Here is a 21824-nt window from a genome sequence, read left to right on the forward strand (position 1 = left end):
CCCAGAACCTGAGCCTGTGCGTGCCTGTGCTGGTGGAGGCCTGCGCCCAGGTGGCAGGTGTCTGTGTCTGTGGGTGTGTGTTGAGGGGAGGGCACCCTGCAGCTGACATTCTGGACTATGTACCTGGAGCAGTATTGTTTTCAACTGGCTTTAATCATGAGTGTGTGGCCTGTGGGAAACAGGCTTTGTGCGCTCACTTGGGAGGATATAACACTGTCCGTAAAGTTTCTGTGGTGAAGTATGAGGAGACTTAGGAACATGGCCTGTTTCATGGATTGGAGGCAGCCTGTATGAGAAGTGGTCACCATCTGCAAGAGCACACGGTCTAGATCTGCGTCTTGGTAGAGGACAGGTTTTAATCACATGGGCGCATTTTTTGAGAAGAGGGAGTGACTTGATTGATGGATTAAGTGACTTTAAAAAAAAATTTTTTTTTTTTTTTTTAAGTAAATGACTTGAGCCTGAGCCTTTGTGAACTGCTGGTGGGTTGGCGTTGGTGGGCACCTGCTGGGAACACAAAGCTCCATGGGGCCTGTGCCCAGAACTGGTAGAGATTTCTAGATGTCAGGCTGCCGGGCACAGTACTCTGATGATAGGAGGGGAAAGCATGCCCGAGAATTTAGATTTATTCTGGAGGAAAGAGTTAATGATTCCGAAGGCCTGTTCTTCAGAGGGAGGAGAGGAAGACTATCTCATCCCTCCCACCTTAAAAAAAATTATTTAAATTGTAGTTAAATATACATAACATAAAATTTACCATTTTAGCCTTTTTTTTTTTTGGCTGCGTTGGGTCTTCGTTGCTGTGGGCGGGCTTTCTCTAGTTGCGGCGAGCAGGGGCTACTCTGTTGCGGTGCGCAGGCTTCTCATTGTGGTGGCTTCCCTTGTTGCAGAGCACGGGCTCTAGGCACATGGGCTTCAGTAGTTGTGGCACTGCGGGCTCAGTAGTTGTGGCGCATGGGCTTAGTTGCCCCGCGGTACGTGGGATCTTCCCGGACCAGGGCTCGAACCTGTGTCCGCTGCATTGGCAGGTGGATTCTTAACCACTGCACCACCAGGGAAGCCCCCGTTTTAGCCATTTTTAAGTGTACAGTTCGGTGGCATTAAGTACATTCGCGTTGTTGTGCAACCATCACCGCCATCCCTCTCCAGAACTTTTTCTTCTTCCCCAACTGAAACTCTGTCCCCATTAAACATGAACTCTCCATTCCCCTCCCCCAGCCCCTGGCAACCACCGTTCTGTGTCTCCTCCCTTTCTGTGTGTGCAGAGCTGAGCAGAGGGCTGACATAGCAGATGCTTACTGTTTGTTGAGTCAGGTGAGGTGGCCTGTTTCAGAAGTCCATGTGTCATCAGCCAACTCAGGACACCCCCCTCCCTCCTGGCTCCAGTGCAAGGCAGTCACCTCTGAGAGGGATTGTAGATGAAATGGCTACATGGAATCACAAAAGAATTAGGCAGCAGAAAGAGAAGTCGAGGGTTTCTCTTCCACATTCAGCTCCTTTTGCCGTCTCCCAACTGTCATTTGCTTTCTGGTTCTCTTGTACTTACATTCATCATCTTGCTTGTTCTCAGCTCTTACTTCTCACGCTGGGGGTCTGGTGGGTAGCTGCTATAGGAAGGTGGAAAGAAGATCATGTAGGGCATGAAGATAATAAAAGGTAACAACATTTATGTGTTTGTGTGTGAGGGGTTCGTGTGTTAACTGGGCGTCTTTCTGGTAGTAGAAGAAAACCATCCCTAGATGAGTACCTTGGACCCGGTAGGGTATCTCTGTCCTTCCTGGGTTCCACCTTTCCCGAGGGGTGGCCAGCGGTGCAACTTTGGCTGGAGGCTTTATTCAACATCACGTATTCATGTGTCAGTAGTAACTGAAAGCTCGTACCTGGGTGACATCACGTAAAGGGAGGGTAGGTTTTTAGTATCAGGCAGTATGAGCCCAGGAGTTCTTTCCTGTGGAACGATGGGCCACAGAAAAGGCCTAGATGCTTACAGGAGGAAGGGGTGGTTAGCTGCTAAAGATGTCTTGGGGAAATCATGGGCAGCCTTTGAGGCCCCTTTGATGTCACCCTCCTGGGCCTCCAGGCCTGCACAGTCTGGAGCCGGGTCAGGCTGTATCCCTCTGTGGTGTTCACACCCCCGGACAGACCCAAAGCATGACCTAGAATTGAGTTGGATTTCTTAGAATAGAGGTGACCAATTCAGTGGCCTGCCCGGCCTCCTCACTTTGTCCACACGATTTATAGTTTCTCATCAGACTTCATGGGGAAAGAAGGAAAAAGGAAGGAGAGACACGCTTGGCACTCGAGCCACCCAGGAAGAGAGGAGGGCAGGAGAGCCCTGTGTCATAGAGAGGCCTAACAGGTCAAGATCCAGGCCACAGGGGCCTCTAGCCAGTAGGTTGGGGGTGGCAACTTAGGGTCCCCTGTTCAGGGCTGTTTCCCCAGATCACCTGTCCTCGAGTCGGATCCCAGGTTCTGAGGACTCATAGTCTTTTTCTCTGTTTTCTGTGTACAAGCTTACAGGAAGCTACATGTATTCAGCATCACCTTCCAGGGTGTGCCCAGTGGCCCTTCTCACCTCAGTCCCTCTCACTAAAGCCTTTTTTTTTTCTTAGATTGAGCCAGGTGTGAATTGGGGTCGATTGTTTTTCTTGGGCTGAGCCTGGTTCACCCACCCCTGGTACTCAAAGCGTGAATGAAGGAACGTCCCACTCCCTGACTCATGGAAGCACGGCCTTCCCCAGTTGTTATCTTGCCGTCTGGCATCGTGCCTGCCTGTGGGCATGGTTATCATCCCCACCATACATAAAAGCAAAAAGTGGTTTAAGTGCCTGTGTTTAAAGCAGAGCATCCGTAGACCATCTTACATTTCCAGAGGTGCCAGCAGCAGGCCAGGGGCCCAGAGCTAGTTAGATCTGACTTGCGATACCCATACTGCTCTGCGGCAGTGTCGAGGCCCCACCAGAAACGAAGGGCTCGTGTGTGTTTGGTCAGCCTGGAGTCCAAGGTGCATTCTGTGCAGATGAGGTGTGTTTCACAAGTCAATGATTAATGCCCCCGCTGCTGCCCAGATCCCCTGCCCTGGCCTTGTAACCTGCTCAGATAGGGTGATACTGACGTCTCCAGAGAGCTCCCTGACGGAGGCCTGCGGACACAGGGGCTGTTGGAGTTGAGGCAACGTGATGCATAGAGCCAGTGTGGAATTAGGAGCTGGGACACGTGGTTCCTGTTTCAGTTCGCTCTAGTTTACAGGATGCGTGTTATCTCTCTGGGACTTGGTTTCCTTACTTGCAAAACAAGGGGATGAGAACAGTGGCTCTTAATCAGAGGCTCAGTCAGAATCACCTGGGTAGCCTTTTTTTAACCCAGGCCCTGCCCTCCGGAGGTGATTTAGTCCGTCCAGGGTGGGGCCCTGGTATGTGTGTTTTCCCAGGTGATCTGATGCACATTGCCTTTGAGAACTACTGGACCAGATAATCCTTAAGCTCCCCCAGATCCAAGAGTCCCCTCCTCCTTTCTTTCCTCTCTTCCTTCCTAAATATCTTTGTGTGCCTACTGTGTGGGCTGGCCTGTTTGTGCTCTCTTGACTTAAACACATGAATGGATCAGATGTGTGCTTTACAGTGTAGTATATGTAAGGAAAGGTGCACTTACGTGTGTGAAGTTGGGCAAAGGGGGAGTTGAGAGAAACAATACTGGGGGAGGGGTCGGCCAGGGTGGGATAACTGAGCATGGTGTCTCCCAGCTGGTCTGGGAAACACAAGCACCTACTGTGGAGAGAGCTCAGGGTGGGGCGAAGTTGGGGTGTGGACGTGGGGCTGGGCATCCGGGAAGAACACGAAATAGAGGGAAGGTTCAGAAAAAGGTCTGAAGGACCATTTGGAGTATGAACTTCAGTATATGTGCGTGCACTGCTTAGACTTTCCTGAGTCTGTTAGTGCCGAGGGAAGAGCAGGCAGACCAAGTGAGGACTGACCCGGAAAGAGGGCATTTTTACTTGGTCTTTGAGGATAGGGAGGGACCTGGTATAGTGAGGCCTTCCCCATCATCACTCACCCCCAAAAGCATAGACGCTGGAGACAGATGTGAATCCTAATCCCAGATCTGTCACCTACTGTGTGACCCCTGGCAAGGTCATAACTACCCCCATGCCTCATTTTCGCCGTTCGTCAAATGAGGGTAACAAGACCCACCTAACAGGGCTGTTTCAGGGTTAAATAAAAGTGTAAGTAAAGTGCTTAGCGTGGTAACTGCTCATTAGATAGGTGGTAGCCCATGATTTCTCTTGTGAAAGTGCCCAGAGAGGGTGTCTCTTGTGAAAGTGCCCAGAGAGGGTGTCTCTTGTGAAAGTGCCCAGAGAGGGTGTCTCTTGTGAAAGTGCCCAGAGAGGTTCTGGTAACATTCCTCTCCTCCTTCACATTTCATTTGGGAAAGAGAAAACCACCCAGTGTATTGAGTGCAGTCTTAACGGCTGTGGGTGGGTGAGTCACTAAGTCCCCAGGTGTGGGCCTGGCTTCCCCTTCCCTACCCTAGAGTTTTCTACCATCTTCCAGCTTCATTGGAAGAAAGAGCAACTTCAAAATCTAATATCTGAACTTGAAACTCCTGTTTGTCCTGCCCCCTGAGTCAGGAATTCCAGCAGTGGCTGAGCAGTGCCTCAGGCCCTGCCTGCCCTTTTGTGTGAAAGCTCTGGGCCCACCCAGAGGAAGCAGTCAGCCAGAGTGGGGAAACCTGCACCTCACCCTTCGGGACATTCTGCTGGGAATACATGGCTTTGCTCAGATGTGAGAGACAGGACTTTCGCACAAAAATGTGTAAAGTGCTTTATGGAAAGGCACAGATTCAGGCGGGGCGCCTAGCCAGAGGATCCTCGCTGGCCTTGCCTGGAGACTAAAGGCTCTTTCTGCTTCAGGGCCTTGGGCCTTCCCCACCCCTGACCTTTGCTCGGTTAACTCCGACTTGTCTTTTTGGTCTCAGAACAAATATCACTTCCCCAGCAGCCCTTTACTGCCCCCCCCCACCCCGCCCCAACCCCTATCATGACCTCCCTTTAATCTTTCTAATAGTGCCCTGTACTTTTTCTTATAGCCTATCACAGTTGAGTTTATGTAGTTGTGTAATTGCATCTTTAATGTCTGCTTCCTGTAAGCTCCACGAAGGAGGGGTCCATTTCTGTTTTGTTCATTGCCACATTCTAGTATCTGTCAGGCACTTGATGTTTGTTGAGTGAATGCATGAACTGGTCACAGGGCCCTAAAGTTGGCATGAATGCAGCCAGGGAAGGTTTCTTAGAAAAAAAGAGGCGAGACGGGCCTGGTGAAAAGTTGGGTGAGCATGTTTGCTCTATCCTGCTGGTCAGGAAATTCCTCCTTCTGTCTCACCTATATCCTTTGGGCTGTAATTTATTCTGAGTTGGTCCTTGGTGGGGCCGGAGAGTGGCTGGCCTCCACCCTTTGGAGAGTAACCGTTTCTAAGTCTGTGATGCAGATGACTAGTCCTTCCTGCCCCTCCCCCTGGGCCCCACCCTCCACCTGCTCTTCTCCCCACTGACTCAGCTTTGCTCCCTCCACCCTTCCTTCCAAGGTATCTTTTCATAGTCCCCTGTCGGAGCCTTCCTTCCTAAGTCCTCTCTCATGGGATCTGGTTGGTCCTGCATCTGGAATTAGACAGAAGCCACACGGGGGTTAGACGAGTCACAGGCTCTCTCGGTCATGAAGCCTCCCCAGCCTCCTGCCTCGCGTCTGGGGACACCTGGCTCCCGCAGGAGGCTGTTGGCCATGAGGTATAATTGTTTGTTTGTGCTGCAGTGGAAAACCAGCAGTGAGAAGCCTTCTTATTATCCAGCCCGTGATTATTGTTGTCCTCTTCCGTGAGCTTGGTGTCTGCCAGCCTGAATGGGCTTGACATCTCCCCCTTCCAGCCTCCTCCTGCTTCCGTGCTCTGCCCTTTCTCACCCGAGCATCTGCTTCCCAGGGACCACCCCTCCCCCGACCCCTTTCAGCCCTACCTCCAAGGCCACCGTTCTTTTTTTTCTCCCTTCTCTCTCACCTGCCCTCCTCATAATTCTACTTTTTCATCTTGTTTCTTTTCTCCCGAGCTGCCACTTTTCACTCTAAATCCCAGTAACACCAGCAGTCTTGGTAAATCACCTCTTGACAGTGTTTTTCTTGCTCTATGGGAGGCAAGTCTCTTCATAATGACTGTGCAAATTTGTAGCGCTTTGTGGATATCAAAATGTTTTTACATCCATGAACTCTTGTGGGATGGGGTTGGGTAGGTAAGGAAAAGAGGCTCTGGGAGCTTAAGTGATTTGCTGATTTGCCTCCATTACATGAAAGAATCAGAACCAGTGCCCAGGCCTTCTGATTCTTAGTGAGATATAAACACTAACCATTCCCTGTCATTCTATATTACTAGACTCCTGGCTGCCTTTCTGCTTCAGCTAAGAAAATATTTCCCCGAGTTATCGTCGTATACTTTTGAACCTTCTTTTAAGTTGTCTAAGATGCGTCTTTCTTCTGCCCTTCACCTAACCCAGCCTCTGCCTATTCCTCTCTCCTTTCCAAAATGCTTCGCTCTTTTCTCCTTCAGGAACCTTCCCCTTTACCTCTTCTTGTCCTGTTGCCTCCTGCGGCCTTTGGGTCCTTATTAATGTTTTCATTTGGGTTTAGCCAGCTATATAGGAGTTTGTGCCTTAAGAAAGTCCACTTTCTAGTAATACATGTTTACCAAGCATATAAATTAGGGGCGCTGACTCACATAACAAAAGAGGATTCACTTTTAGTAGCTGCCCTAGTACATTGCTTTTAAGTGAATATTTATGGATTATTTTGGAAAAATGGAGATAAATCCAAAACCTAGTGTTAGAAACCATTGCAGGAGGGAAAGGGGATGGTTCTTCTGGATAACACCAACTTCCTTTTGTTTCTATATTTATTCATTCAACAGAAGGGTATTGAATGTGGCCTTGACCTCTAAGGCTTAGTCTTGCAGAAGACGGACAATTAAAGAATCAATCACAAAAATGTAATTGGTGCCCTGAAAGGGGCCGTACAGAGTACTGTGGGAGCAGGATAGTCAGGGAAACTTCCTGGAGGAGGTGATGTCTGTGTTGAGGTCTGGAAGGATGGGCATGGGGCATGCAGGTAAAGGGGAGGGGAGAGATGCCCTTGGAAGGGTGGACAGCACGTGCAAAGACCCAGAGGTGAGAAGGGGCAAGGGGTATTAGAAGAACCGAGAGAAATCCAGTAGAGTGCATTGCTGCTTCTCTGCCTCCTCCCCACACCAGCAAGAAACAAATGACCTCAGGATGGGAACGGGCAGGGCTCCAGATTAACCATCCCTGGGATCATCAGCTGTAAGGCAGTCAGATCGGAGCTTAAGGAAGAACCTCTTTGGCCCACAGAAGGCAAATGGAATCCAGTGGACAAAGCTCTGGGGTGTGTGTGCCATGCCTCCTTGGATTTGCCATCAGAAGACTAACCAGGTTCCACTTTGAAAACACTTAACGTCTTGGAGCCTTGGTTTTCTCATCTGTGAAATGGGGTATTAATTCCTGCCTGGCTTCCCTACAGGTCAGAGGCGCAAATGAGATAATGACTGTGAAAGCACCTGTGGATTGTGGAGAGCTAGGTGATTGGCTGATGGCAGCAGTGGCAGCAGCTGGGAGGTGGTGAACTTGATTCTCCTGGTTACAGAGACTGATTCTGGTGGCGGAGCCAAGGTCAGACTCTGATAGCTTGTAACATTTTAAACGCAAAGGCCTTAAAAAGTTGAGACTTGAGAAGTGAGTATTAGAGAGGTAAAGGGAAGATGCCACCTCAGCTGCCTAGAAGACTTTGCAAGATCTTCCGGCTCTGGGCAGGGGGATGGCTAGCATGACCTCCAGCAGTCTTCAGACCTGAGGCTGGGGGTTTTCCCCCCAGGCCTGCAGTTCTCTGTTTTCCCTTAGGTTCTGGAGGCAGGCGAAACCTCAGAAGCAGGCTGTTTATCTTTTAGGTTTTTTGGTTTATTTTTAAATTTCTGACTGCAATGGTAATTTTTTCCCTTTCCCTTTCCCCACTTCTCCAGCTCAGCATCAGAAAGAGACCATCTGTCCCCTGCCTTGCTTGCGGCCATTTTAGAACCAGCACAAGGCTGCTTGAATCCTAGGCCCCTCTTCTTCTCCCCTCTCTCCCCTACTGCCTGACTTTCTCTCCTCTGCTCCTTCATCTAACTCCCTGCTACCTGCCTCCTGTGGGCCTCTCCATCCATGAAGACCTCTGGTCTGGATAAAGCCCCCAGCCCAGGGCCTGTGTCTGGGGCAGCTGTGTCTGTGGGGAACCTGGGCATTGAGGTGTGTGGGGGAACTGCTCCCAGCCCGGCTCAGGCAGGGCTCCTGTCTGCTCTGAGTGGTTTCTGATCAGCATGGTATTTGTGTCTATGTGTGTGTCGGGTCTGGACTTGCTTCTGCCTCTGCATGTATCTGTGTGTGCGTGTGTGTGCGCGCGCACGCGCGCGTGTGTTCATTCATGTTCGTGTATATGTCCTTCTGGCGTAGAGACCCAGCAGGAGTGACTTAAAAACTACCCTTCTGCCAGCACATAAATATCTCTCCTGGTTTCTTTCCCGCCCCTCTACTCCCAGGGCATCCTTGATTTCCTCCCCTCCTGCCCTCCTTTCCCGTAAAAATACTTCAAATATGCCGATAAACAGAGGACTAGTGCTTCACAGTGTGGAACCAGAATGAAAGGATGCAATTCAGTTCCGCAGCGTGAGGGGCAGGTTTATCCAGAGCAGCGTGGAGCGTCAGTGTTAGAGAGTGATGAAAGCTGGAAAAGGAGTTTTTTGAAGGCCGTCCAGTTTATTACTGGATCTTGCGGACAATGGGGAATTGAGGAGGTTTTAGCCTTCCTTTCGAGCTCTCCCGTCCAGTTTGTTGGCTCAGTGAGGAGGTGCCATGACGATCCTTCTGCCGGCTTCCTTTTTCCCACGGGAGTATTTGTCTTTATGCTTTGGCCTTGGGCCCGCTTTCCATACTGAGCCCTTGGGGTAGGAATGGGCGTAACACGACACGCTCCCTGGGTTGGCAGGGTTGGCAGAGGGTAGATGGAGGCTGACTCAGGCCTCGGAGGGCCGCCTTCTGTTGGCAGAGGCAGGCGTCTGGACCCCTTGGGTCCTTAGGGCTGTGTCTGCTTTCTCTGCTTGGGGATGAAGGAAGAGGTGACCTGATGAAACTTTTCCTGCCCCTCCCCTACCCCCAGCCCACACATTCATTCCCATTTGCCTCCTCTTAACCCACGTTCTTTCTCCCAGACACACACCCTCCCATATTTCTTCTCCTGTGCATGCATACACGCACATCCTCTATATAGCTGCTCCCAGCTAACTGAAGGACATCCAGTGTCCACCCTCCACCAGAACACCCGCCCTCTGCCGCCACCCCCCGCCCCCCCCAACCTCTGCCAGCACTGAGTATGCCTGCATCTCTGTGGGATTCGAGCTGCTGGGGAAACTCTGGTGGCGGCCCCGATAGGAGGGCTTTAGGGTTAGTGATCTGGTTGGTAGCGGGACTAAGGGATGGGGTTTAAAGCTGCATTTGTGCGGCGGTCAGTGTGTGAGTGCTTAGATGGTTGGTGTGTGGGGGGGGCGGGTGGTTTTGAGGCCGCTGATGAGCTTCTAGCAGATTGAAGGTCCCCCTCCCCCAGGCTGTGCCTTGGTACCAGCCCTGCCTTTGCCCCCACCTCTTCCTCTTTGTGTGGGCCTGCTGGGTCACAGGAAGAGCTCAGGAAAACGGGCCTATTGTTTTCCTCAGGGAGGGAGGGCGGGAGGGCCCCTCCACCCAGCCTAGTCTCAGCACTAGATAAATAGAGGCTCCACGGGCTCTGGCAGCCCCGCTCTTCCAGGCAAGAGGGCGGTGTGGCTCTGGACTCCATCCTGCCGGCTCTCATTGGTTCCCTCTGTGGACCGCAAGTTCCCATTCTCTTTCCCTAGTGGCCCCGCGGTTCTTTTTCCCGTCCCCCATCTGTATCCCAGGTTTCTCTGAGTCTGTGGTCCTCTGTGGAGTCCTGGTGTGCTCGGCAATAGGAGGAGGTGGGGCTGTGGCCCCCCTCCCCAGCACTTGTCCTCCTATCCCCCCGACCCTGGCACGGGCACCCACCTCCTGGCAGTGCTCCTCCATTTGGGGTAGGATGGCACCTTGCCCGGGTTAGGGAACCACACTGGTTTCAGCAGGAGGACCTGCCAGGGCATATCCCAGTGAATAATCACTGCTGGGCCTGAAGCACAGGAGAGACCAGACCTTCCCTCGTCTCTTTCCCAGGGATTCTCAGCCCTTCCCAAGCTTTAGAGTTCTAGGTCTTTGTAGTTCTTTCTACCATTCCAGCAGCTTCCTAGAATCTCCTGGAATTCTTAATGGATGGGCCCTTCCAGCTCAGAAATCTTGTAACTTTAAGACTCATGGGTCAGCAAAAAAAGCGGGGGACAGATTTTCCTATCCGACCTGCTTCTCCTGCAGTTGCCTCACAAGCAGTCTTACCCCTCATGTTTTAGCATATGTAACTCTTCTCCACATGTTAATTCTCTGTGTCAGTGTCTGATTTATAAGCTCCTAGAAGGTAAACCCAAGGTTTAAGAAGGCAGTCTTTGGCAGGCAGTTTAAAAAGATGCTGCAAATGTTGATAATAACAGTTTGCATTTGTTAAATACTTCAAAAACCCCTGTACCCCTCAGGGGATTTCGTCTATGTGCAGAGCAGACAGCACACACGTCTCTCCCCACTTGTAGGTGGACGATCTGAAGCAGCACTGGGGGACGTGTGTTGGAAGAGGTGTTATCGGTGCAACAGCCCTGGGGCTGAGGGTTTGATCTGCCAGCTCTGGGCCACTTCAAGAAATGTGACCCTGGGACTTCCCTGGTGGTGCAGTGGTTAAGAATCCACCTGACAATGCAGGGGACACGGGTTCAAACCCTGGTCCGGGAAGATCCCACACGCCGCGGAGCAACTAAGCCTGTGTACCACAACTACTGGGCCTGCGCTCTAGAGTCCGCGAGCCACAACTACTGAGCCTGCGTGCCACAACTGCTGAGCCCACGCACCGTAACTACTGACGCCCGCGCACCTAGAGCCCACACGCCTGGAGCCTGTGCTCCGCAGCAGGAGAAGCCACCACAATGAGAAGCCCACGCACTGCAACGAAGAGTAGCCCCTGCTCGCCGCAACTAGAGAAAGCCCGCACCCAGCAACGAAGACCCAACGCAGCCATAAATAAATAAATAGATAGATAGGTAGGTAGACAGATAGATAGAAATGTGACCCCAAACGAAGGCCCAACGCAGCCATAAATGAATGAATGAATGAATGAAAGAAATGACCCCAAACCTGAGGGGCTGGCCTCCTTTTGCCCCTTCTGTCCACCCCTTCATCCTCATTCCACCATGACCCCAGACCGCACCTGTACATTTCTAGGTACCCACACACTAATTGTGAGGGAGCAGTTGGGGTTTTCTCCTTTTCTCCTTCCCGTGTCCTGCAGCCGTGGCTCACGGCTCCCTGTCCTTGAGCTTCAGCTATTATCCCCGCTGCTACCCCATCCCAGCCAGTCCTCAAACATCGATGCATAAACTCTTTCACGTTTTTCTCTTGGGAAATAGTCACAGCGTTCATTTTTCACCTAATCTCAGTCCTACTCCTGTATTAAAATGATTCCTTGGTTTCCAGAGAAGGAAAAGGAGAATGCCAGTTGGTGTTGGCCAGGGTCAGAGTAACTGCTTTGTTGTCTGTCAGAGCTGTGTTCGCCATCTTCCCCTTGTGCTGTCTCCAGATACGAGCTGGCGGAGGGGGATCCAGGGAGCCCTTTGAGGGTCTGCAGAGCAAGGAAGAAAGAGCCCAAGGCCAGTTTGTGCCCAGTTCTCTCCTGGCTAGTCCTGGTGAGCAGAGCCCACGACGAAGGTGCAGGTCGGCGCCTTGGGAGGGATCAAGGCTCCGTGCCCAGTCCTCTTGTTTAGCTGACTTTTATCGAGCACATAGCATGTCAGATGCTGGGGAGATTCTGAAGCGCAAGGCAGTGCCTTTCAGGAAGTCTTCGGGCTACAGCTGGGGAGACTTAACTTACTCGAAATCGTTAAAGGGGGACTTGGAGGAGAAGAGTCTGAAGGGACAACCCATTCCGTCTGCCCCCTTGCCCTGCCTCCCGCTGCGTGTCTCCTCTTTACCCACCCAGCTCGGCACCTCTTCTCTCCCTCCAGCCCCTCCAGCTCTTTTCTTTATCCTCCACTTCTTGCAGAACGCTTTCCTTGACCAAACCCACCTCTACCTTGCTCTGCTGGCATTTAAAGGTTAAACCAACAAGCACCTGAGCACCTCCCGGGTACTTAGAAACCCACCTGGTGCTGTAAGGAAAACAGGAATAGGCGCCAGGCGATTCGAGAGTCGTGCGAGGGCAGCATCCTGCATGAGCTGCATGTCACTGCACGTGTGCACGTGCGTGTCGGGATGAAATGCGTGTGCAGAACGCGGTCCTTTGTGTTGCACCTGGAGGCACATCTACCCGGAGAGTTATTGCAGGTTACGTCACTGCTGTCTCTTCATACCTGAACACGTACAATTATAAATTGTAAATGACATCATATGACATCAAGCCCAGTGCCGTGTAACATCTCTGGCAGTTTTTGGCCTGGATGAGGGCGTCTGTCAGGTGGCTCAGAGCCCCACTCTTCAGTAATGGATTCCAACACTTCTATGCTGCCTTCCACAACCTCTCCACCAACTGAAGGCTTTATAGAGTTCTCATGTATCAAATATATGGAGGATAAGAAATGCTTAGTAACATAAACCCTAGTGAGTGAAAGAAAGTAGCCACAGCCTGTCACTCCACGTGCTCACAATGCAACAAAAGTGATTTTGCGTATGATACAGGTTCCAAGCTGCCCAGGTAATATAATAAAACATCTGGGCGCCCGTATCAGCGCAAGTCTGCAGAGCTCTCATACCACATGGTACCCAGGTATCACCTGAGCGTGGTTCCTGCCCTGAAGGAGCTTCTCTTCTCCTTGGGGAGATGAGACAGAATCATGAGAAAAGCTAAATGGTGATGTTGCGATCGGGCTTGTTCGGTGGCAGGGAACCTGCTTGAGTGAGGTTGAATAAAGGGATGGTTAGAGCAGACTCGAGCCAGGCTACACGCATTCAAATCCTGGCTCTGCCACTTAATTAGCTGTTGGGCAAGTTACTTACGTTCGCTGAGCCTCAGTTCACTCGTGTGAAATGAGAATCATAATAGTATCAATGTCGTGGAGTTTTGTGGGGTTAAATTCAGTGGTATGTGTAAAGCGCTTAGAACTGCACTGGCTATCACTGCTGATTTTTATTTCCTTCAAGGTCCAGAACCTCACCGCAGTCCGAGCACATGAACTGCATGCAGCATACGTAGCCAGTTCCTTGGAGATGGAAATGTAGGGTGGAGCTGGGTCGTGGTAGCACCAGGGCACGGGGAGAACCAGTCAGTCTCCCCGCCACTTCCCGCTCCCTCCATTCTGCTCACAAACAGCCTCTGATTTCCTTTACTGAGATAAGAATGGCCTCTGCAGCCCTGACTCTCCGGGCACCTATCTGGCATCTTCCCTCTGGGTTTTAGTTGGAATGGCTGAGAGGGAAATTTGTCCTCGTTCGTCTCTTCTCTTGGTCTTGGACTGGCTACCTTTGGACCAGGGGCCCATCTCTTGGGCTCATGAGCTATGACTGGGGCAAGAAAGGGATCCAATGATTGAAAACATGGTCCCTTAGGCAACAGGGGCTTTGATCAGGGCGAAGCAGGCCTGGGAGTCAAATTTTGAGGTCAGACCTTGGCTCCATCACTTCCTGGCTGTGTGTAATCCTGGGCACGTCATTTAATTGCTCTAAACTTCCTTCCCTGTGAAATAAATATGCCAATGGCACCTACGTTAGAGTTTGCTATGAGATTATCCTTCTAAAGTGCTCAGCAGTACCAGGACCAAAGAAGATGCTCAAAAAGTGTTAGCTGTTTAATTATTAGAGGGATATGGGGAGGGTGGGCAATGAAAGACATCTGTGAGACAGAAAATGTGGGAGATCTCATGAGGTAGTCAAGATAAGGGCCACAGGGATGGGACAGGTAATGGCATTCATTGCTCAGAGGGTCCTGGGAAGGCTTTTAGACCCCAGCTTAAATATGTCACCCTTAGTAGAGACTTCCCCTGATTCCCCAGGCTTGGTCAAGTTTGTTCTCTTAGCACCCTGTGCTTCTCCGTGGCACATGCACGGTACCACAGTTATAATTAAAGGATTGTAGACTTGTTTAGTGTCTGCCTCCCCCATCAGAAGGGAAACACCCTTACGGCAGGGACTGCCCCATTTCACTCATTGCTGTATTCCAGAGCCTAACTCAACTCCTGGCACACAGTAAGGAAGTAATACACAGTCATCCGGTTGGCAGCTTTGTGGAGTGTGGACTTGAGCATTTAGAATCAGAGAGTTAGAACTGGAAAGTTCTCTTGTTGAAAGGGAACCCAGAGAGGTTAAGTGACTTGCCCCCAGACACACAGCCTGTTAGCAGCAGAGCCAAGAACAGAAACCAGGTTGCCTAATTCTATATCATATACATGGTTATATTTTATCATTGTCTGTGTTTGTCTCAGGACTTTTTCCCATGTGTTATTAGACCAGAAGCACTTTGCGGGGCTCCCTTTCATGTTAGTAGGGTAGCTTTCTTAGAATGGGAATTGTCACTAATCAACAATAATTTATTGAGCATTATGAGAGGGGCTTTGGGATTATTATTTTTAATAACAGCTCTATCGATATATAATTCACATAGCACAAAATTCACCCTTTTAAAGTATTTTAAAGTGGTTTTTAGTGTATTCACAGACTTGCTATCACCACTGTCTAATTTCAGAACATTTTCATTTCATTTCAGCCCCAAATAAAACCCAGTACCCATTAGCAGTCACTACAATTCCTCCCTCCTCCCAGCCCCTGGAAACCACTAATCAATCTACTTTCTGTCTCTATGGATTTGCCTGTTATAGACATTTCACATAAATGGAGCCTTACAATATGTGGGTTTTTTTTTTTTAACTGTCTTCTTTCATTTAGCGTAATGTTTTCAAGGTTCATCCATGCCATAGCATGTATCATTATTTCATAACTTTTTATTGCCTAATAATATTCCATTATTGGAATATCATGTTACTGGAATATCCATAAATGGATATATCACATCCATTCATCAGTTGATGGACATTGGATTGTTTCTACTTTTGGGCTGTGATGAATAAAGCTGCTGTGAACATATTATGTGCAGATTTTGGTGTGTTCATATGTTTTCAATGATCTTGGGTATCTACCTCGGAGTAGAATTGCTGGGTCATGTGATAACTCTCTGTTTTACATCTTGAGGAACTGCTAAACTGTTTTACAAAGTAACTACACAATTTTACATTCCCACCAGCCATGTATGAGGGTTCCAAGTTCTCCAGATCCTCGTCAGTGCTTGTTATTATCCATCATTTTGATTATAGCTACCTTTGTGGGTGTGAAGTGGTGTCTTGTTGTGGTTTTGGTTCGCATTTCTTCAGTGACTCATGTAGAACATCTTTTCATGTGCTTATTGGCCACTGTATATCTTCTTGGAGAAATGTCTATTCAGATCCTTTGCCCTTTTTTTTTTTTTTGCGTTATGCGGGCCTCTCACTGTTGTGGCCTCTCCCGTTGCGGAGCACAGGCTCCGGACGCGCAGGCTCAGCGGCCATGGCTCACGGGCCCAGCCGCTCCGCGGCATGTGGGATCTTCCCACACCGGGGCACGAATCCGTGTCCCCTGCATCGGCAGGCGGACTCTCAACCACTGCGCCACTAGGGAAGCCCTCTTTGCCCATTTTTAAGTTGGGTTATTTCTCTTTTTTATTGTTGAGTTATTTTATTCTTGAGTTTCTTTTAGTATTCTGGATACAAGTCCCTTATCAGATATGACTTTTATCTAGACACAAGTCCCTTATTGCTGATATATGATTTGCAAATGTTTTCTCCTATTCTGTGGGTTGTCTTTTCACTTTCTTGATGCTATTCTTTGAAACACAAAGGTTTTAGATTTTGATGAAGTCCAATTCACCTTTTTTGTTGTTGTTGTTACTTGTGCTTTTGGTGTCATATGTAAGAAACCATTCCCTGATCCAAGATTACGAAGATTTACTCCTGTGTTTTCTTTTGATTTTTTTTTTGTTGTTTTAGCTCTTACCTTTTTAGGTGATCCATTTTGGGTTAATTTTTTTGTGTATGGTATGAGATACGGGTCCAAATTCATTCTTTTAAATATGGATATCCAGTTGTCTCAGCACCATTTGTTGAAAAGACTATTGAATGGTCTTGGTACTCTTTTTTTTGTTGTTTAATAAATTTATTTATTTTTGGCTGCGTTGGGTCTTCGTTGCTGTGTGTGGGCTTTCTCTAGTTGCGGCAGGCATGGGCTACTCTTTGTTGCAGTGCAAAGGCTTCTCATTGCGGTGGCTTCTCTTGTTGTGGAGCATGGGCTCTAGGCGCGCGGGCTCAGTAGTTGAGGCTCGCGGGCTCTAGAGTGCAGGCTCAGTAGTTGTGGCGCACGGGCTTAGCTGCTTTGCGGCATGTGGGATCTTCCTGGACCAGGACTCAAACCCGTGTCCCCTGCACTGGCAGGCGGATTCTTAACCACTGCGCCACTAGGGAAGTCCCGGTCTTGGTACTCGTGTTGAAAGTCAATTGACCACAAATTTAAGAGTTTATTTTTGGATTCTCAATTCCAGTCCATTGATCTATATATGTCTATCATTATGCCAGTATCACTGTCTCTTTTTTTTTTTTTTTTTATGCTGTCTTGATTTCTGTAGCTTTTTTTTTTTTTTTTTTGCGGTACGCGGGTCTCTCACTGTTGTGGCCTCTCCCGTTGTGGAGCACAGGCTCCAGACGCACAGGCTCAGCGGCCATGGCTCACAGGCCCAGCCGCTCCGCGGCATGTGGGATCTTCCCGGACCGGGGCACAAACCCGTGTCCCCTGCATCGGCAGGCGGACTCTCAATCACTGCGCCACCAGGGAAGCCCAAAGATATCTTTCTTTTTTAATATTTATTTATTTATCTGGTTGCTCCAGGTCTTAGTTGCGGCAGGCAGGCTCCTTAGTTGTAGCATGCGAACTCTTAGTTGCAGCATACATGTGGGATCTAGTTCCCTGACCAGGGATCGAACCCAGGGCCCCTGCATTGGGACCTTGGAGTCTTATCCACTGTTCCACCAGGGAAGGCCGATTTCTGTAGCTTTATAGTAAGTTTTTAAGTTGAGAAGTGTGAGTCCTTTAACTTCATTCTTCCTTTTCAAGATTTCTTGTCTCTTTTGGATCCCTTGCATTTCCATATGATTTTTAGGATAAGCTTGTCAATTTCTGCGGGAAAAAAAAACAAAAACAGCTGGGATTTTGATAGAAGTGCACTGAATGTGTAGGTCTTAGCAATACTAAGTCTTCTGATCCATAAATACGGGATAGCTTTCCATTTACTTAGGGCTTCTTTAATTTCTTTGAACGGTGTTTTATAGTTTTCAGTGTATATGTTTCATACTTCTTTGGTTCGATTTATTCTTTCTGACGCTATTGTAAATAAATGGAATTGTTTTCTTAATTTCCTTTTTGGAAATTCATTCATTGTAGTATATAGAAATAGAATTGGTTTTCATATGTTGTTCTCGCATCCTGCAACCTTGCTGAACTCGTTGATCAGTCTAATGGATGGGATTAATATGTGAAATTGAAGTTGAAATTCATGGGTTGGATAGCTTGTGGTGGGCTAGAGTGGCTAGAGAAGATTTCTTGAAATAAAAAACCAAAAAACAATCAGACAAACAAAAACCTTGGGATTTGGCTTGGCTGACAAGAGAGGTCATTTTTAGGGCAGGTCGGCCACACGAACATAGGGAAAAGGGGGCATGAGTTGAGTCAGTGCAGACGGAGCTGCCGCAGAGCTGTTGTAGGAGAGCTGTAGCACTCCAGCACTGTGACTCCACTCAGATCTCCGCTGCTCACCGACAGTCCTGTACCTTCCATTCACCTGTTATTAACTCCCTAAAGCAGCTCGGTCTCTCTGAATGGGTCCATTGACCCTCTGCCTTGGAATCACCCAGGGGATCTGTTAAACATACAGATTCCTGCTCCTCACGCCAGACCTACGGTGCTAACTCAGAATCTCTGGAGAAGGATCCTAGGATTCTTACATAGCCTAAAGGGCCCTGTGTAGCATCTGTTCCAAGCTTTTCCACCTCATTCCTCAAGCCCCACACTCCTACTTAGCAGAAGATCTTCCCTCTGACATAATCATTTAAGTCAAGGTCATTGGGTATTCACGGAGCTCCCCCATCTTCCTTCCTCTTTGACCTCAACAGACCAGTGTCCCTTCACGTCTCATCTCTTCCTGTCCTTAACTGTCTGGGGCCTCATTTTCCTCACACAACTGAGAGGAAGCTGGACTGGGTAAAAAGTCTGCTCTGCAGTTTCAGGGGACAGAATTAAATTCAGAGTGGGAATCTCAGGCAGGGACCAGTGTCGCTTCACGTCTCATCTCTTCCTGTCCTTCTCTCTCCCTCCTTCATTAGTTACCCGCACCCTTGTCCCCATCCCTTTCCACCTCCCAGCAGCTGGCTGGACAAGAAGCAGGCTGCTGAGAACGAAGTCTGAGCGCCAAGGGATAGAGCTGGAGAAGGCCTACAGTAGCATCACTACAGAGCTGTGCCTGTGTGCAGAGGCGACCAGGACCGCCTGGTGGCTTCCCAGGAGCAGAGCACCTCCCTCTGGGGATGCCTCTTCTAGATCATCATCGAAGAGGGTGGCCAGGCACAAGGACAGGCAGATATTGGAAGGGCCCACATTTAAAGCCAGATCAATGGCATAAATCGTATTTGAACTGTGGTATTACTCATTTCTGGGCATTCTGAATCCTTGGGTATGTGCGTCAGGGAGAAATAGGCACTGTTGTATTTCATCATTGCTGTAATCCAGTGGAAGATACAGTTTACATACTAATACATACATACATACATATGCACACATGTATATCATTTAAAAAATCAATTCGTCAGGCATCATCAGTCTCCTCTCTTTTTGTCTTCTTCCCTTCCATAAGCATGAGAGATCTTCCCTATTTTGCAAACCCTTGTGTCTGACCTGCTGCCTCCTCTGCTTTTCCCCCTTCCTCTCAAAGTCAGACTTCTCCAGAGAGGGTGCTGCACCCAGAGCCTTCACTTCCTCATCACCCTGCCTCCCCAGCCCCCGCTGTCTGCCTTCTGCTCTCACAGCTGCAGTTTCCACAGGGATGCCCAGTGGTTCCCCCAGTGCTAAGGCCAGTGGCATTTCTCTCAGTCCTCTTTGACTGCCTCCCCTCTGGTGTCTGTTCTGTTCGCCGGTGTGCAGCACGTGGCCCTTCCTCAGAGGCTGGCCTTGGCCCTTCTAGTCCTCTTTCCCTGTGCACTCACCCTGGCCACCATGTCTCACACTCACAAACGTCCTCTAAATCTTTATCTCCAGACCCTTGTTTCTAGCTGCCTGTTAGACATTTACTTCTGTGCATCCCCTAACATCTCACACTCAACATCCAAACCCAAACTGCTGTCCCTTAGCAGGGCCTGGCCTTGCCCACTCTTCAGTTCTTGTCACCACTCAGATACCACCTCTTCCAGGGAGCCTGCCTGAGATTTCCCACTCTGAATTTAATTCTGTCCCCAGAAACTGCAGAGCAGACTTTTTACCCAGTCCAGCTTCCTCTCAGTTGTGTGAGGAAGATGAGGCCCCAGACAGTTAAATACTTGCTCGGAGACACACAGCTCCGTTCCCGCTAGAAAGTCACTCTCCAGCGCTCTTGCCTCTACTCCAGACTTGAGTGCCGTTGATTGCTCTCATGGCGTGTAATCATAAACCGTAACGTGTCCATGTTGGGGTGCTTGGCCTGTCTGTAAAATCATAAGGCCCTTGAGGGACCATCCATGGTTCTCATATACCATTGAGATCCGCATTGTGCCTAATTGAGGACTTGTGACGCAGTCAGTGCACGATAAATATTTAATGGATAAATGAAAGAAGGTGAAGTCACCTGACAGGTCTCCCCTGATTAGGGCCCAGCCCAGTGCAGGGCCGATATAGACACTCACTCAGGCAATATTTATCGGTTGGTTAATGATGGGGCAACTTCAAATACCTGGCTTAGGTGCTGGGACTCCCATGAGCAGCGGGGGGCCATGCCCATTCTGGGCAGAGGAGTAAGATCAGGAAAGTGCTGTTTCTGGCAGCAGCAGCAGAAGGCAGGATGGCGAGGCGGGCGCTCCGGGAAGGAGGAGTGAAGGGATGGGTCTGGGGTGGCACCTTCAGGAGTGGAGAGGAGGAGACAAATGGGCATCTTGAAGGGAGAAAGGACAGGGTGAGTGTGAGGTGGAGAAGGAAGGGAGGGAGAAGAAGATGCTGCAGAGGTGGACTTTGGTGAAGATTGTGCTGCTATTAAGAAGCAGAGGGCCCTCCCTGGTGGCGCAGTGGTTAAGAATCTGCCTGCCAATGCAGGGGACACGGGTTCGAGCCCTGGTCCGGGAAGATCCCACATGCCGCGGAGCAACTAAGCCCGTGCGCCACAACTACTGAGCCTGCGCTGTAGAGCCCACGAGCCACAACTGCTGAGCCCGGGTGCCTAGAGCCTGTACTCCACAACAAGAGAAGCCACAACACCGAGAAGCCCGTGCACCGCAAGGAAGAGTAGCCCCTGCTCACTGCACTAGAGAAAGCCCACGCGCAGCAAGGAAGACCCAATGCAGCCAAAACTAACTAACTAACTAACTAAATAATAAAAACTAAAACGAAATAACTTGTGCCAGGCACCGTCTTAAGCATTTTATGGGCATCGCCTCGTTTGAAGTTGACCCCAGCCCAGAGGTGGGTACTCAGGTATCCCCGTGGTGCAGACAAGGCCACAGGCTCTCAGTTTGTCACAAGTGTGGAAGCAGCCGCGTGTCTGGATAGCCAGAGGGGCTCTGACTTCCGTTTTCTCTCCCCTCCTTCTGACTTTTCCCCTAGAACATGAACTCTGGCCCAGCCCAGGAAGAGGGCACCTGGCCGCCAGGCCCCCCTGCAGCCCCACGTAGTCGTGTTCACCCTCGTCTCCTGGTTGAATAGCTCTTCCGTGTTTCTCGCTACATGGCCCTGTTCTGAGGTGCTGGCGCCTTACTCTTCCTCCCTCCCCCCCCCAGGACCCTGCTGGAATCTTTGAGCTGGTGGAGGTGGTCGGCAATGGAACCTACGGGCAGGTGTACAAGGTGAGGCTGTGTGCAGCAGCGGGGCCCACCCCCATGGGCCTGCTCTGGAGCGGGCCCCAGCCTGGAGATTTGAGGGGGGCGGGGGGCCCTGGCAAAGGGCAGGGGAAGGCCAGGGAGGGAGGGCGAGGAGAGGGATAAACGTCATGAGGGAAGGAAGCAGCAAGAAGTGGGGTGTTTTGGCTGGGCTCTGAGGTTAGAACTAGTCCTGGGTGTGGCGGGAACAGTCTGGAGCTGGGTGGGGTATGGGACAGGGACACGGAGCAGGGGGAGGGGTCTGGGGACGTGTGTGTCGGAGCTCAGAGGTGCAGTTTTGGCTTCTCCTGAGACCACACGACTCAGGGTTGGTGGGACCTAGTGGGTAACCTGCAGAGGGGAAGCAGCTGTCTTGAGCTCCCCTGAGTGGCCTGCTGCAGGGCTGGAGCCCGCGCTCAGGCCCTCTGCTTTTGGGGCCGCCTCTCCCCCCACAGAAGTGGCATTTCCCTGACCACTGATTGTGGCTGTTAGCCTGGCCAGCCCAGCCC

The 21824-nt window shown here is 50.1% G+C and overlaps 1 protein-coding gene across 5 annotated transcripts in view; it reads left to right on the forward strand.

Moving 5' to 3' along the window:
* Positions 1-21824, forward strand: part of MINK1 (misshapen like kinase 1) — a 48182-nt gene that overhangs the window by 10011 nt on the left and 16347 nt on the right. For all 5 annotated transcript variants that reach the window (XM_082679013.1, XM_082679009.1, XM_082679010.1 and 2 more), the window contains exon 2: positions 21238-21303. In XM_082679013.1, coding sequence (XP_082535139.1) covers positions 21238-21303 — 66 coding nt within the window. The remainder of the gene's footprint in view (positions 1-21237; positions 21304-21824) is intronic.

This window comes from Grampus griseus (genome assembly GCF_964374135.1).
Source record: "Grampus griseus genome assembly, chromosome: 20".
NCBI classification, from domain to species: Eukaryota; Metazoa; Chordata; class Mammalia; order Artiodactyla; family Delphinidae; genus Grampus; species Grampus griseus.